Source organism: Microchirus variegatus (assembly GCF_963457635.1).
Source record: "Microchirus variegatus genome assembly, chromosome: 17".
Taxonomy (NCBI): Eukaryota; Metazoa; Chordata; class Actinopteri; order Pleuronectiformes; family Soleidae; genus Microchirus; species Microchirus variegatus.
In genome coordinates this window covers 18,652,823-18,671,230 of record NC_139818.1, presented here as the reverse complement: position 1 = coordinate 18,671,230, position 18,408 = coordinate 18,652,823, and the positions used below count along the sequence as shown (strand labels likewise).

General features: G+C 40.6%; 1 protein-coding gene across 1 annotated transcript; it reads left to right on the top strand.

The window, feature by feature from the left end:
* The first annotated feature begins 3,507 nt into the window (after positions 1–3,507).
* On the top strand, positions 3,508–17,351 carry map3k14b (mitogen-activated protein kinase kinase kinase 14b). The gene is made up of 15 exons (XM_083904339.1): positions 3,508–3,643; positions 6,346–6,638; positions 6,726–6,801; positions 8,617–9,400; positions 10,574–10,708; positions 10,873–11,002; positions 11,092–11,220; positions 12,739–12,843; positions 14,241–14,404; positions 14,496–14,646; positions 14,823–15,398; positions 15,607–15,713; positions 16,034–16,154; positions 16,238–16,338; positions 16,421–17,351. The coding sequence occupies exons 2-15, from the start codon at positions 6,386–6,388 to the stop codon at positions 16,583–16,585; spliced, it is 2,997 nt and encodes a 998-aa protein (XP_083760465.1). The 5' UTR covers positions 3,508–3,643; positions 6,346–6,385; the 3' UTR covers positions 16,586–17,351.
* The last annotated feature ends 1,057 nt before the right edge of the window (positions 17,352–18,408 follow it).

Genomic DNA, 18,408 nt, shown 5'->3' with positions numbered 1-18,408 from the left:
CCCTTTGCGATAAAATTTAGCCACATTTATTGGTGAAGTGTCATGGTGCAACTGAATATCCCTCCCCTCACTCTTTCCTTCCAAGGTTATTGAATACTAATGTCTAGTTTGTCCATTGTCGGTGACGGCAAAAAACATAGTGTTCCAAAATGGCGGCCTCTGTAGAGCTGACCAGGTTCTTGATATAAATATAGAAGGCCTATTCTAAGCTAATGAAAAATAACAAGCTATGTACACTACCCTTTAAGCTACATACAGTAGCCTCAAGCTATATGCAGTACCCTTTAAGCTACGTACAGTACCCTTTAAGCTACATGGAGTACCATTTAAGCTATGTACAGTACATTTTAAGCTACATGAAGTAGATTTAAGATGCACACAGTACCCTTTTAGCTACATACAGTAGCTTTAAGCTACATGCAGTACCCTTTTACCTACACGTAGTACCCTTTAAGCTACACACAGTAGCCTTTAAGCGGGACTGTACCTATGTTCCCCGCTTTGTATGTGACCGGGGAACATAGGACCCTTTCTCTAACCCTAACACTAACCCTACCCTTTTTCAAAAAAAGGGTCCTATGTTCCCCTGTCACATACAAAGTGGGGAACATAGGACCTTTTTTGGAAAAACGGGGAACATAGGACCCGGGGAACATAGGTACACCCCCTTTAAGCTACATACAGTACCCTTTAAGCTACGTACAGTAGCTTTAGGGGCATAGTTTCTTACTTTTAGACTCTTGTCTTGGTTTTAAAATGCTTTTTCTTCATGTTTTAATTGTTTATTGTGAGTGAGTGTGTGTGTGGAGGTCCAATATGATAATTAAAGTTGTCGAGGTCATCTTTGAAGTTTAATCAGTCGACATGACAGGCCCACACACTTCCTCTGACCTTTACCCCGCGTATCCTCTTACTCTCGCCGCCCCCGCCTCCTTCGTCCTCGTCATCAGAAAATTGTTATGACGACCGGAGTAAACGGGACAGTTGGCGTGTTAGTGTGTGTCCCACTTTCCTGTCAGCTCGGGCAGCAGTGCCAACCTGAAAGCTGAGCTTTGTTACATCATCTGCCCTCTAGTGGCTAAAATAAACCACACACACACACACATTGGAGGCTCTTCTGCTCGAGTGGAAAACAAAGGGAAGCAAAGCTCAAAAATTAGGTCACACAGAGGCCTCTGCTGTGTGTGTGTGTGTGTGTGTGTGTGTGTGTGTGTGTGTGGGGGGGCAGCCTCATTGTTGACTGTGGCCTGTTTTTTTTTTTTAAAGAGTTGATTAAAAAATAATAATAATGGTGTGAATTGAAACTTATTTTGAAGGTTCAGTTTTTCTCCATGACATTGCTTGAATAATTCAAAAATAAATATGTCTCATGACTGGCTACTGGTTTGACTGTGATGGGTGTAAATGCTAAAGGATTAGAGAGTAGATAATCTATACATATCAAAATTTGACATATAAGCATATGATCGGTCTATAAAATATAAAAAAAACAACCTGTAATAGAACCATAATGTATGTTGTTTACATTCGTCAGTATTATCTAGCGGCCAAACTAACATCATTCCCCAATAACAAATCTTTAAAGACATTTTTTTTTGAATTTGTTTGGAAAAGCTGAACGTGAAATTCAAGTTTCCGGTTTAGGAAAAATTCAAAATGTCTGCAACAAATCATCCTTCAACTTATTACTGAGTTTGAAGGGATAAATAGGAACTTAAGATATATATAAATATACCAAAAATATAATTCATTTGGAGCCGCAAAACCTATAGAGGGGAAAAATGGACGACAAAATTCAAAATGGCTGACTTCCTGTTGAGTTGCGGCCATGGTTCCGATCAACTTTTTTGTTCGTTTTGGGCTATAACATCTTCCCACCAAGTTTCGGGGAAATTCAGCGGAACTCAATTTTGGCCCCTCAAAAATGACGGCAAACAATCGGTTGCTGGTACAAATTGGTGCCAGGAGGCGTTTTTTCCACAACGGTGCTGATTTCTCAATATTTTTAGACGTGAATGAGATGTGAAGAAGTGCTTGCAGCCTCGCTGAGGCTTGTCGGGTCTATGTTTAGCGGAGTTCACCCATCAACAGCAGCGAAGGACCCGAGTGACAAAACAGCCCCATCATTGACGCGAGACTAAACTTTTCCTCCCTCAGACTCACTATTGGTCCATCGCTGATCCCATTCAGATGTTGCCAGGGAGAGAGACCCTCACCCAATTTACAACACACACACACACACACACACACACACACACACACACACACACACACACACACACACTCACTCCCTCCTCTGGTATTTTGTTAATTCCCACAGGACAGATTCCGGTCATGTCTACTGTATATGTGGGACAACAGATGTGTCGGCTGATGAAGTTAATTTATGACAAATTGCCTGAATCGTGAAAACTTTGACACTTTCTGCTAAATATTACTGGTTAAAACATTAAATGTGTCAATAATGCACTAAAACAGCCCCTTGTTTATGTCTAAATCGGCTTCATAATGCTAAATTATCACTATTGTTATAATTATTGATATAATGTGACTTAACACACACAGTTGTATTTATGGCACAGTTATGTGCTGTAGTCGTTAGAATATCAAGTACCTTTGATCGTAAATCTTAGATTAAAAATAAAGTATCTTACTAATGTGATTTAAAGGAAATCGTGTAGATCTACGGAGCCCCGGACAAAAGTTTTCACTCCGGAAACGACTCCTACTTTCATTCAACTACAATTTCGATGTATTAGTACTTTTTGACTTGTAATTCACTTCATTTCTAAGATAAGTATTGCACTTTTTAAAAAAAACTATACTTGTACAATGATGTGGCTTCTGTACATAATCTTAAATATTTTATTTAATATTTCATCTTGAGTGTGTAAAACTATCACTGTAGCTGCATCAGTCACATATTATTTTTATTTCTATATATTACTGTATCACAGGCTGAATAATATTAATATATACTGAATAATTCTAACTAGATGTATAAAGCTAAAAGAGAGGGAGTCAACTCCTCCGACCCTGTGTTTTCAAAGTCCACATTTAGTTTGTTTTTATTTATTTTTACTGGCGAGGTAACTTGATAAGTGTGGTGTTGATCAAAGACATATCATCTCGTGGGGCCGAATATAACTGCACGGTGGGCCGCATGTGGCCCCGCGGGCCTCGAGTTTGACACCTGTGCGTTTGTTTGTTTTAATTTTATAATAAATAAATAAATAAAAACCTTCAAGGAGCTAAAAGATCTTTCAGAGACGAGACACCCAGAGTGTCACAGAGGACATCTATACTGTCCATCCAACGCTTTTGGACACTGGTATGTGTGTGTGTGGGTGGTGGGAGGAGGAGGAGGAGGAGGCAGAGATCATAACTCACACACACACACATGGTCACACGCCAATCAGCAAAGGCTGCATGTGGGGGCAGAAAGCCGGTAGGTTTGGACACTGATATACACACAACACAAGCCAAACACACTCTCACACACACAATGAAAGATAGAGAGTGTAAGGAACAGACCACTTCTTCTTCTTCCTTCTTCTTCCTTCTTCTCATCAGGATCACTGGCTCTCACCTGAACCTGAACCTGGGACAGGAGGGAGGACACACACCTGATTCTCCTTGTGAGGTAATGTGCTCGCTTGGTGCAGAGATTCAGCTAAAGCAAGTAGCTTTAAGCTACATACAGTACCCTTTAAGCTGCATACGGTAACTTTACGCTGCATACAGTACCTGTTAAGCTACATACAGTACACTTTAAGCTACATACAGTACCCTTTAAGCTACATACAGTACACTTTAAGCTACATACTGTACACGTTAAGCTACATACAGTAACTTTAAGCTACATACGGTACCCATTAAGCACCATACAGTACCCTTTAAGCTACATACATTACACTTTAAGCTACATACAGTACCCTTTAATCTACATACAGTACACGTTAAGCTACAGACAGTACCCTTTAAGCTACATACAGTAACTTTAAGCTACATACGGTACCCATTAGGCTACATACAGTACCCTTTAAGCTACATACAGTAACTTTAAGCTACATACGGTACCCATTAGGCTACATACAGTACCCTTTAAGCTACATACATTACACTTTAAGCTACATACAGTACACTTTAAGCTACATACAGAACCTCCTTATGCTACTTACAGTAACTTTAAGCTACATACGGTACCCTTTAAGATACATACGGTAGCTTTAAGCTACATACAGTACACTTTAAGCGCCATACAGTAGCTTTAAGCTACATACAGTAACCTTTAAGCTACATACGTTAGCTTTAAGCTGCATACAGTACCCTTTAAGCTACATATGGTCAATTTAAGCTACATACAGTAGCTTTAGGGGCATCGTTTCTTATTTTTAGACACTTGTCTTTGTTTAAAAATGTTTTTTCTTCATCTTTTAAGAGTTGATAGTGTGTGCGGAGAATCAATATGATAATTAAAGTTGTCGAGGTCATGGTTCGGTGCAGAGATTCAGGTGAAACAAGAGCTTCAAGCTGTACTGTGATTTTTATTGTCGTTTCCACTTCGAGGCCACAGAGTTGGGAGAGGAGTTGTCTTCTGTGAAGCTCACAGGTGTTTTTTTCTTTAAAACACAGCAAGTTTACAACAAGTCATCCGGAATATAGTGATACCTGAGTGACAGCAGGCTTACTAATAGCTCTGAGGTTAAAGGTCAGGTGTGGATCTATACTGTATACCCAGGTAACGCTCAGTGGTTTACTGTACTCTCCATGTGGGGAGTGACTCTGTTTTGATCCCTCACTGTATCACAGTCAACATGGCGAGGGAAGAGAGACTCGGACAGCTGGGCCGGCCCAGTGGAAAGCATGCCGACGCTTCTCTCTCCGCGTGCTATTTATACTCACCTTTGCCGGGCTCTCGGTGTTGGTGTCCGTTCATTCACGCCCCGGCGGGCCCGCAGCAAAATACCAGCAAATGCCATCCCATTAGATTAGAAAAAAAACCCGGCCGTCGGTCACAAATGTGCTGTGTCAACAGCAGAGCTGAATTCATGTGTGTTTTATAGAGCAATTTAACTTAAGTTAATTAAGAAAGTTACACTGGAGTGATGTATGTGTGTGTGCCTGGTATTCCTTATGTTGTGGGGACCTAAATCTGTTTAACACGGTCACATTATGGGGACACAAATCAAGTCCCCCAGAATGTAAATTACTTCATTTTAAGTTTGTTTTAAGTTAAGGTTAGGTTGGGTCAGGATTAGCATATAGTTAAGGTTAAATTAAAGGAAATTGAATGCAAGTCAATGAAATGTCCTCTGAAGTCATGGAAACCAGTGTGTGTGTGTGTGTGTGTGTGTGTGTGAGAGAGAGAGAGACAGAGATAGAGATAAATTATTTATCACCTCTGTCAAAGATCCCAACAGCTTTATCCAGCAAATACTGAACCGATTTCTATGAAATGTGGTGGAGGCTATAGTTGGAAACAGGTTAGGCTGTGGTAATGTGTGAAAACCTGAGTTTTTGTTATTAAAAAAAAAAGATTTGAACAAATAGATTGAATTGATAGATTTTCAATTATTTATTACTATACAAATAACATCAATAACTGAAATGTTTTAAAAGCCCAGTAAAAACGTGGGTATTTACAGGTATTCTTGTTATTTTTGATTCAGTTTTCTCCTCGAGGTCATTTGTTGTTGAATTGACAGTTAAGATATTTGGTGTTTATTTTCTAGCATTTGTTAGCCTTTACCCATCCTGGAGCTATTTGGATGTCCTCTTCTTTATAACTTGTAAATAATACACGCTTAATTGGTTCAGCGGCTCTCTGGCTATTTCTTTTTAGAAAGTTACTGTCTTGAGGAAGTTTACTTTTCTAAGTAAACACTAAGAAAGAACACAATGATTGACTTTTATCTAATACATGTCTGTCAGTGTGGAAAAGCGCCTGGTTTTATATAAAGCTATCCATACAGTGCTTTAACCGGAGAGCCTTGTCTTTGCTGACCTCCAGAGGTTCAAAGTCTCACTCTGCTGTGGTTGTTCCTTCCCTCAAAAGGAACTTCCTTCCTTTTTTGTCTCCTTGGTTTCAGTTTAAACGCATGCAAAACTCGTGACATACTTTTATTATATTATTATATTTTCTAACACAAAAATGCCATATTTAACATGAAAACATTGGCATTTGAAGACTGTTTTGACAGATTCTGGATGTAAAATGTCTTCTATAGTCCCTGGATGTTCCTGAGTTAAAAGAAATGATGTCAGATTTTAAAATCACTGATACAACAGCTTTGTCTCACGTTACTTTTGTGTTTTTGATCTTTTCTGTGTGTATCGTCTCAGTTCTCACAAAGCGGACGCACGCCGACTCCGACGAGAGAAAATGGCCATACCTCGGGTGTTCAACTCCAACACTCCGTTCATTATCGTGGCCGGAGGCTCCGAGCTCTCGTTTCTCGGCAAAGAGGAAAACGGCGACGACGGACGTGAGGAGGAAAAGGAGTCGCTGGTCCAAGCCATGGCCCCTCACCTGAGCCGGGCCATGCAGCACGGCACGGCCAAACACGTGGTCACGGAGGGCGGACATGACGTGTCTGAGGGAAACCCCTGTGTCTCTATAGTCGCACAGGCTGAAAGTAAGACTTCTGTTATTAGAGACTTTATTAAACAAGAATTGAGGACAAAGTTTTAATCAGTATTTCAATCTTATTTCACTCTCTCAGGAGAGGACTTTCAGGAGTTCAGTCCCACCGGCACACAGTGTCCCTTCTCCAGATCTCAACAGCTCAAAAAGCTCAGGTACCTTGAAAAATACACAATCCTTATACGCTGATAGTCATTTATTTATGAATAGCTCATTCCAAAACTGTCATTAATCAGCTGCTCCTGTTAAACCACCAGAGAACATCAGAACATCTAACACTGATGGTGTTCTAATTTTTAACAATTACACCACAATAGGGAAAAAAAGCTATTTTTCATTAGATAATATAGTAACATATTTAGTTTTATCCTTATATCAGGGAAGTCAGCTCACTAGATATTTGTAAAAGAAGACTTAAAACTTGTCTTTTTACTCCAGCCTTTAACTAGCTCCTTCTTATTCCACCCTGTGTTGTGTTTTATTTGCATTTTTTTGTTTATTTTTCAAGTTTCATTTTGTTTCTTTTTTACTTTAGACTTTTCCTTTTCATTCCACCCCGTATTGTGTTCTATTGTTGTATTTATTTTCCTTTTATAAGATAAGATAAGATAGAACTTTTTTTATTAATCCTGAAGGAAATGCTTGTTCCAGGTTGCTCCAAAATTGCCAAATTACAATAATAATAGCAAAGTACAAAAATAACAATAACAATATAAGATAAGATCTCAAAAGGAACGTAAAAAGTGAAATATAAAACAAGTGTTAAAATAACGTGAAATTAAAATAATAACAATAAATAAATAATATATATTGCATATATATTATCCAATTATATATTGCATAAATATATATATATATCCTTGTATGAAAGGTACAATACAAATAATAATAATAATTACTACAGCAAACAAGCTGCATGCTTTGACTTACGATACAAGATGGTGGAACCCACAAAAACTTGACCTACTTTTTATTTCAAAGTGATTTTACACTCACATATTTATTTATATTACATTTCTAACAATAGAGTCTCCTTAATGTTGCTCACTGGACGTTTAACTATAAGGAATAGTGAGGACAAAAGTGATCTAAATAATGAATGAAGGATCAGTAACGTGAGATCGATTCAGCCGCACACCGTATACGGTCAGCGTCAGTGGTGTACTTAAGCGGTCTCGTATAAAGCACCTAAAAAGGGGATACTTGAGTAAAAGTACAAGCATCTTACCAGACATTTACTTCGAGTTGAAGTCACCTTTTATAATATTACTTAAAGGAACACTTCACCCCCCCCAAAAAATATATCATATTTAATAATATTTGTGTACTCATTTCCAGAGATAAATGTGTTATTGGATCATCAGACAGTGGATCTGAGTCTTACAACAACAGAGGAGGTTGGGGTTAAGGAAAGGAAATAATAAATACATTTCACAAAATGTCGACATCACTTCCTTCAAAGAAAATAAAAGCCCTGCACAAGTAACAGATTTTTTTTTTTTTTTTAAATAAATATATATATATTTTTTTAAATTGTGAAATTAGGTCAAATTAAACAAACAGCAGCATCATAATGATTTTAAGTTTATTCTTCATTTGACATGGGGAAAAAAATGGACGAAACCACCCTTTAGGTAAAAGTCTTAAAGTATATGGCATTTACTGTACTTAAGTATCAAAAGTCATTTTCTGATATAAAGGCTTTCAACTGGAAGGTTGTGGGTTCAATTCCTGGCTCTGCTCGTCTATATGTGTAGACTAGAAAAGCTCTATATAAAGACAGACCGTGACCAACTCTTCTTCTTCTGATTTTGTTTGGTAGTAACGAGTAAAAAAAGACAGTTCAAGGAAATGTAGTCGAGTAAAAGTAAGAGTTGCCCGAAATGTAAATAACAAAGTAAAGTACAGATATGTGAGTTTTGTACTGACAGTTGAGCTCATGTTCCACTTCTTCATCTCCTCATGTGCAGGTCTGTCAGTCAGGAGTCGGCCTTCGTCAGCGACACGGAGGACGAGGACGACTTGGAGGAGGCCGCCAAACTCCCGCACTACCACCTGCAGAGGAAACAGCGCAGGAAAGCCCGAGCGACGAGGCAGACGACCCAGGAGGACGGGGAGCGACCTCCCGTGATCTGCGGCCTGTGGGTGCAGGAGATCGACTGGCTGAAGTCGTTAGGCACAGACACGGCGTCGGCGTCGGCGTCGTCGGTGGCGGAGATCATCCCGCCTCCTCCTCAGTTCACTGACTCGGTGTCGTGCAGCTGCTGCGTCGGAACATTAGAGGAAGTGTCGCCATCAGACGACCAGTACAGGTCCAACACATCCAGCCCCGAGGACAGAGGAGGCTCGGACTCTGACTGTGGTCCTGAGCAGGACTCTGAGTCTGTGTGCACTTATGATAGTGACTCAGAGGATGACGACACACAAGCACCAGAGAAGTTTGGAGATGAGGCCAAAATGGCGTCAAATTCAACCCTGCACTTGATGCACGTGTCTGGGTTCATCTCCAGTCCCGCTGAGTGGGATTCTGACTCTAGTGGATGCGTTGAAAGCCTGCAGGGACTCTCAGACTCCAGCAGCACCTCCAGCACGGTGAACACATCCCAGCAGGACGTGATTTTGGAGGAACTAAGAGGCAGAGTGACGCGGATGCCCAAGAGTTTTGTTTCGCCTTTCTTTGAAGATTTGATCAAATACAATCTGAACGACTGGAGACGCAGTGTCCCACTCACGGAGGGACTCATATTTCATCAAGTAAGACGTTGTTGTTTACTTATACTGGTTTCGAATTTAAACCGAACACTGCACTTCATTTCTGGTAAATGTCTCACGCCTGAAGTTGGGAGAATCAGAAGGTCAAGATGTTGTGAAGGACACATATCTGACATCTTATCTGATGAGCAGTCGTCACAACAACAACAAAAAACCCTACAGCATCATTTAAATGTCTAATGAGAAGCGTAAACAAAACAGGAGCATGTATCTCCTGGATATATCTCTGGCTATATCTCTGGATATCTCTGTGGATATCTCTGGATATCTCACTTGATATCTCTGGATATCTTGGAATATCTTGGGATACATCTCTGGATATCTCTGGATATCTCTGGATATATCTCGGAATATATCTCTGGATATCTCTCTGGATATCTTGGGATATCTTGGGCTATATCTCTGGATATCTTGGGATACATCTCTGGATATCTCGGGCTATATCTCTGGATATCTTGGGATACATATCTGGATATCTCTGGCTATCTCTCTGGATATCTCTGGCTATCTCTCTGGATATCTCTCTGGATATCTCACTTGATATCTTATGATATATCTCGGAATATCTCTCTGGATATCTTGGGATATATCTCTGGATATCTTGGGATGTATCTCTGGATATCTTGGGATATATCTCTGGATATCTTGGGATACATCTCTGGATATCTCGGGCTATATCTCTAGATATCTTGGGCTATATCTCGAGATTATCTTGGGCTATCTCTGGATATCTCTGAATATCTAATAAGTACCTTATTACACTAGATCCAGTCTGGATCCAGTCTGGACCCAGACCTCCACAAAGACGGTCCTCTTGACCTGAGGTTCGGCCTTTTTGTGAGTGAATGAATAGGTGAAAATAAGAAGTGTTAATGAGATGAAGTAGGGAGCAGGGTTCTACAGTTCTCCAGACACCCTTCTGATGTAAAATCAATCTAAAAACCACTTAGAAGTTAAAGTCAAAGTATATGTTGACTTGATTGTCAACATTCATGGTTCTGTATGGAACAGACAATAAATAATAAATTAGTGAAGGTTTTTAAAGTGTAAAAGTTCATTTTTAAACAATTACTAAGATGCTTTTCCGTCACAGTGGGTATTTGCCTCGACTGGACATCACTGACTTTGTCTTTTTGACTCTCTTCTGTCTTCCAGCAACTTCAGCCCAGCAGTTGTCAGTACAGGGAGGGAGAAGAATACTGCATTCTTCAGCACATACAGAACGGCTCATACGGTGACGTGTTCTGTGTTCGGGACAAAAGGACTGGATTTGAATGCGCTGCCAAGAGGGTAAGCCAAGAGCGAGAGGGAGAGTGTGAGTGAGTCATTCTGTGAAATCCAGATATACGCACCAACACCCAAACGCTTTGGAATAAAAAAAACAAATGTTCTGTTCTCGATTTCCCTAAAAATGAGGATTGAGTTAAAAGCATGTCGTGTCCCAATCATCTCAGATTCCGCTCATTCACTTCAGCGGCGAGGAGGTGAGCACGTGGAGCGCTCTGAACTCTTCTCGAGTCGTCGAGCTCTTTGGGGCCGTGAGGGAGGGGCTCAACGTCGTGCTCTTCATGGATTTAAAACCAGGTGAAAATAATATAAACACCCAGCTAAAGCTCTCTCATAATAACAATGTGAAGCTTCTTGACTAAGTTCAGTTTCCAAACCTTTTGCAGCTTGTTTGGCTCAGCTCCTCAAAGAGATGAACTCACTGCCCGAGGATCTGTCCCTGCACTACCTTCATCAGACACTGGGGGCGTTAGAACACCTGCACCACAAACGAGTCCTTCACTTGGACGTCAAAGGTATTTTTTACATTCATGCCTTTTCAAATGATCTGATGCCTGACATCCGGTTTTCAAAATAAAACACTGAGAAACCTAATAACTGGATTTTGAGCAAATGTATAAAAAGAGTTCAAATTAAACGTCACATACATTTTCCATATGTTTTGGACACAAATGACTAGGTTGTGTTCAGGACATCTATGACTATTAGCATAGTGTAAATCAGACATTATTGATGAACAGTTTTTGAGAAAATGTCAAGTTAAAAGTCCCATATTGGCACTTTTATTCTTAATAATTATCAACTTTGTAATGCAATAAAAACTACATTTTCCATATGTTTTGGACACAAATTACTAGGTTGTGTTCAGGACATCTATGACTACTAGCATAGCGTAAATCAGACATTAGTGATGTACCGTTTGTGAGAAAATGTCAAGTTAAAAGTCCCATGTTGGCACTTTTTAATCGAATAAATCGAATAAAAATCAACTTTGAGATGTAATAAGAACAAAAAATGTTGGGTTTTTTCAGTGATCCTTTTGTATAGCATCACATATGCTCTATATCTCTCAGAAATATCATATTGTCTGCTAATATGGGCCATTTAAATTGAAATTTATCTAAAAATTTACAGTAAAAATGTCTGATTTGTCCTATGCTAGGAGTCATTGTTGTCCTGAACACAACCTAGTCAGTCTTGTCCAACCTTATGGAAAATATAGTTTTTATTACATCTGAATTCTTTTCTATTAAAAGTGCCAATATGGGACATTAAACTTGAAGTTTCTCTATAACAGTATAAATATCCAGTACAAGAGTAGGTGTCAATGTGCTGAACACAACTTTTTCATTCTCATTAAGAACATTCAGATAACTCTTAGTATATAGTCCAGTTATAAGGTGTTTTAGGTTATTATGTCAATGTTGCTGATGCTTGAAGTGCTTTTCAGTATGATACATACATTCTGGATTGGATGATGTTTTTTTTCCACTAAACAAACTTGATCCAACTTTAACTTGTAAAGTTTGTTGTGATAACTCATCGCTGCTCCACCCTCCCTTATATGAACAGTGGGTTTGATATATATCAGCAGCACATACTGTACAAGCTATCTATCTAAAGGTTCTGCTGTCAGCAAACATCCTGGGTGACGGTACCTAATCCTAAACTGACACCTCACCCCTAAAGCCTCAGTAATCCCTCCCGTACAGAGGATTGAACAGAAGCGGCTTCCGCTTTTCTCCGAGAGCAACATTGGCCCATCTGACAACCACAAATTAAACCGTCGCATCGCGTTAAGATGTTCATGTGTTTTATTTTTGGAGACTTCACCTTGTGTCACCTCAAGATGAGAGAGGGAGCATGAGAGTTGGGGCAAGTGTAATGCTGCAGAGGCTTTTGTTCCCACTGTGTGCCCATCACTCTGACAGCCTGTGACAGGCTCCTGATCTCTCAGTCAACTCTTCCATAATGAGAAACCAAAAATGAAAACAAGCTGTCTCTCCCAATCCTGTGTGTTGCTTTTATTCCAGTTGACAATGTGCTGCTGTCTGCAGACTGCAGAGACACATTCCTCTGTGACTTTGGTCTCTCACAGACGCTGGACGACAGTGGACAGAGCACCAAGGCATTCAGGGGTGAGTCCGTTCTGAAAGTTTCACCAGTGCACTCATTCACTTTAAAAATTTAGTTACAAATGGTCATGCAAATATAACTTTGAGACGAGAGAACAAATAAACAAACACGTTTGGTAAAATGTCATCATAAACCCAGTTTTTTATTGACACAAATAAGCATTCCTGGTCTTGTAAAATCTTATATCTGCTCCTGTGGGTCCCTCTCATTGGTGGATGTTGTATTATGCAGCCACTGTTAATTATAATGGTACTTCAATTCAATGATTATAACAATAATAATAAAAATGACACTTTCCAAAAGTCACACACACAACCAGAGTTGAGTTGTTGTACGCAATGTTATTCTATTTTCATTCTGTTTTTACTCACACATCAACTTAAATGACTGTGTATGCAACATCATATACCTCGTGATCACGTGATGCTCTGGGAAACAAAACCTGATTAAGTTTGCTGGAGGAGTGAGTTACGAGCTAACAGTAGCCGCTGCTGCCGTGTGAGTCAGCAGAACAGAATCCACGAGAGTGTGTTTATATAAACTCCCCCAGATTAATGAGAATAGACGTGGACGTGAATGGTGCGATAAATCAGCTCTCCGTGCCTGACTGAACTCCTGCAGAGCGCTGTGACAGAAAAGTGATCGAGGGCGGTTGGTTGTTTTTGTCTGTAATTTTGCAATTAGCATCTTTCAGTCAACCAGTCAATCATAGTTGGATCTCATAAAGTTTGCACACAGAAAAAACACTTACTTAAAAGGGGACATATGATGCAAAATCAACTTTTTAATCATTGTAATACTTATATTTATGACTCTGGAGGCCCTATGAGTAAGCAAAGTGGCATGTTTTTGTGGTCCGCCTCAGTATAACTACAGGAGATAAAGCACGCGATGTTGACTTCTGCGCTCATTGCTACGTCACAATGAGACATTCCTGGAATTGTTGTCTCGCGGAGCTCCGCTTTGTCCCTAAAAAACACTAGAGTGCAGGCGAGGGCAATAGTATCCGGAGGAGCAGAATTCGGTGAAGTGTTCTATTCTTGGCTGCACAGTGCAGCACAGAGTTCCACACAAACTTCCAGCCTCAGAGGATTTACATTTTATATATGACAGCAATGTGCCGGCTACAGTCGGCAAATAAAGGCTTTTCCAAATGCTAACTGCTGTTAGCTGCCGGAGCCTCAGTCACGCTAACGTAGTTTCCTGTGTCTCATTTGCATTTAAAGAGACAGGCACTCAAAAGCGACCGTTCTGAACAGGGCTGTTTTGGCAGAGTGATTGAACTGTTATGGTGCTTCATCCTTAAGGTATTTTTGACCATTAGGACACCAGGGAACTAGGTTAACTTGGAGAAATAGGGTATAATATGAGTCCTTTAATTCATTGTCTGTCCATGTAGGGATGGCCTTCCCGGGCACACAGACCCACATGGCCCCAGAGGTGGCTCGAGGGGATCAACTCTGTGCCAAGGCGGATGTGTGGAGCAGCTGTTGTATGCTACTGCACATGCTCAACGGCTGTCACCCGTGGATACGTTACTATTCCCATCCACTGTGTCTCCAGGTAAAACTGAATCGTCTTTTTTTTTTTGGAGTATTTCAGCAAATCAGACTGAACCACTCAACCCCGCTTCTTTCACATAACGTCATCGCAGATCGTCAATGAGCCTCCGCCTCTGTGGGAGGTGCCCTCCACCTGCAACAACTTCACAGCCAAAGTCTTCAGGGCTGGACTCCAGAAGGAGCCGCACAGACGAGCATCTGCCAGGGAGCTCAGGAGGAAAACCACGCAGGCCCTCAGAGCAGGTTACCGCAGCCTCACACAGTCAGTGGTACAAGTACATTTAAATCCTTCACACTGGTAAATATGAAACCGGTGTTTCTCGTTGTGGTCCAGATACCTACTCGGATATCAAAGCAGTTCATTTCCTGTTGATCACGTAATCGATGTATGTTTCAAATGAGCCTGTTGGTCTCCACAGTTGGAGGACTGAACCCCTGGTCCATGAAAACCGCCCGTGAGATTCTGCATCGTGGCACGAAGACGTCCTCAGAAGACACATCATCCTCAGGGAAAACCCCAAATAAACCATCGGCTGCTGCCTCAGCACCCACAATGCACTGGGTGAGCCCCTGGAGAACTACAGCAGTGGAGGAGGAGGACGGCAATGACAGAGACGATGGAGAATCTGACCTTATCTCTGAGGTAGAGGTGGACTCCTTCAGGATGGAGTGGGACTCGCAACCGAAGTCGCTGCGAGACGACTACGCTGAAAAAGACTGGGACACGGAGTCTGACTCAGACGTCGATATGTACATGGGAGAGGAGGAATTTCTCCAGGAGAAGTGGCTGAAAACTGACAGGGACTATGAGGGGGACTGGGAAGAGGAGGGACAGGAAGACGGGGAGGAGGAGGAGGAAGAAAAAGAGTGGGATTCTTCTTCTGTGTCCACAGAGTATCACCGCGCTCTCAGAGGCCTTTTCCCTTTGCTGCAAAAGGGCCAGACGAGTGACAGTCCTTGGGGATCAGAGGCAGAGCTGGAGTACCTCCGAGATGGTGAGAGACTCAAAGGCAAAAGCGTTTATCACACAATAGACGCCTGATACGTGGTCTGACAATGGCCTAACACTCAGATTCACAGATTTATCGTAGGAATTCATTTGAATATGGAACTTGCAGTTAAAAAACAACACAAAAAAAGTAGGTATAGGTGATTAAGAAGTGGAAATGTTGGTACTAACATAAAAATGTTGTCTCTCACTAGATGTACCTATAGGTACGATGATCCAGACCCCGTCCCCTGAACCTCGAGACGACCCCCCGTCCTGTTTCAGCTGCTCGGAAACATCACAGATAGATGCCTCAGAGAAGGTAGATTAAGAAATTAAGAAATATTCTACTCATTAGTAGAGCTAGCGATTATTTTCAGAATCGTTTGGTCCATAAAATGTCAGAAAATGCTAAAAAAACGTTGATCAGTGTTTGTCAAACCTGGAAATGACGATGTTCTCGAACGTCTTGTTTTGTCCACAAACCAAAATGATTCAGTTTTTCATGATTTCTTTGTTTTGTGGAGCAAAGAAAATGTTCACATTTAAGAAGCTAAAACGATCATAAATCTTGTTTTAATGATGAAAACAAAGCTTCAAATCGATTATCTAAATAGTAATTGTTAGTGTCTATTTTTTAAGGACTCTGACCATTCATCTGATGATCTGAGCTCTGGAGTCTTCTCCTCCTGCAACAGTCACACAGACGGACACTTGGAGTGGACGGCCTCAGAGAATAAGCCCCACTTGCACTGTTTTCAGGGTAAGATGGCGGGAATAATACGTTCTTATCAAATTTGTGAGGGGTTTTCCCTTCACTGCATATTGGCGTTGTGCCTCTCACAGGTGTGGACATCTGGATCGAGAACGTCCACGGCGAGTGTCTGAGGATCCGTGAACATCGGCAGGTCAAAGTCGGCCACGTCGCTGTCGGGATTAGCGAACAGGTGAGAAACTGTTTTTTCTGTGGAAATTCAATCCAGGACATTAGTATCAGGATCACTAATAATAAGTAAATCCGTCCTTCAGATTTCTGGGAAAGCCTTCACTTTAGAGACGCTGGACCGGAAGATGGTGTCCTTTGACCAGGAAATCAAAGAGTCTTGTGTGTGGTTCCGCTTTGTTCCTGCTCCCGACACGTGTCGACGATGGAGGTGGAGGGTCAGAGACGGCAAGCTGGAGCTTCAAGAATGAAACGGACTTTTTAATTGTTTATCGATTGCACTGAGGTTGGGACTCTGTGGGGACACGGTGGTATTTACGGAGTAAAAACTGCTGCTTTGAGGAGAAACGTGTGATCCATGTGCCTTTAAATGTTTTTGCATGTGATTTCTGAGATTGCATTGATCAGAATAAGCTCAAGTATGTGCAAACAAATAAGGAGTGTGACTCCTTAGCATGTGGCTCCATTTGAAATTAGGTGAATATACGATGGATATAATATTTACTATTACTTTGTAATATATCTTTATTATTATTAATAATAAGATTCATAATAATTATCTTTATTAGAACAGACAGTTTTTTTTGTAAACAAACAAAATAAAACCTCTTGGGAGTGCTGCAGGACATCAGGACCAAAATGTGTAGATAAACTCATTGAGTGAGAAACTTTTGTGTTATTGTGTGTTAACTGGCATTAATGTTTTATTTTCAACTACTACGCAAGCTATTGATCATAGCTTGAGCCCATCTAATCGAAAAGCATGATATGCTCGGTATTATGTAATGTTTTTGATCATTTAATAGACTTAAATGATGGAAACTACCACGCAAATGACAGAAAAGAGCAAACAAAGAGTGCAAACGTTTTTAAGCTCTCCCTTGTGTGCAAGCGGCAAGCGAGATCCAGTTCTCAGATTACAGTGTCCTGTTCTTTTGTCATGTCACCTGGTGTTAATGTTGGCGGTAATGCGACGCTGCTCCCATTAATGAATTATTGTCATCGTACCGTTTGAGCCTCGACAACATACTTGAACATTACTGACATTTTACTACTTAAAATAAAATCATTTTAAAAAAAAGAAAGAAAAAGGAGTGATTCCTCTGTTTCCTCTAGGCTATCCTGGCCTCCTGCTCCTCATTGTCTCCTCCAGCTCAGGTTCACAAAAGAGGCTTGTAGTCGATTGTGTGACCGAACGTGCAAGACCAACCAGTTCATCGCTGAACACGTCACGTAGCACGCCGTGCCAACCAAGGACAAGGACCAGACCTGTGACTGTGTCACATTCTGTGGAAAACAGCTCGACATGCATTCAAATAATGACTTTGTTGTGGATATATGCGTTTACAATACCTGAAAACAGGTGTGTTTCCTCATTAACTCCTTGGAAGATTCCCAGAAACAACCATATCAAAGAATCACGTTTCCTATAATAACTGAATGATGAATATACAGGAACGCTACAGTGGCCCTGAATGTCGAAACATTTCAAAAAGTACAACTATGGAAACAGTAAATCTGTAAAAATCAAGTGGTATCAACTTATTTCTTTTGGTTTATCGGGCTGTGGTCATTTAATTCTGTTCCTCTTTGACAAAAATGTTTAGTCATTTTGAATGTCATTGTGGTCAATTTCACATTTACTTTTTTTGACACATCATTTTGTGTATTAAAATTGTGCGTCTCTTCTGGGACATTTTGCGTCTCGCATTGTATTTTATATTAACATTATTAACCTCTGACAAAACTTTGCACGTGGTTGTGGTCATTTTGTGTCTCTCTGAGGTAATTGTGCATCTCATTTTGTGTCTCTTTGGGGCCATGGTGGTCTCATAATAGTGATGTTGCATGGCACTATGGACATGTTGTGTCTCTTTGGGGCCATGGTGTGTTTTTCAAAATGTTCAAGTCAAATTTAAGATTTTTTATGACTTTTTAAAGACTATAATGAATACAATTTAAGACCCATTTCAGATCCATACTGGCAAAAAAGTACAAAAGACATGAAAAAATTGGAGCCACAAATCGTTACGCTAAGATACGCTTAGCTGAAACACACCGCGGCGCACACACA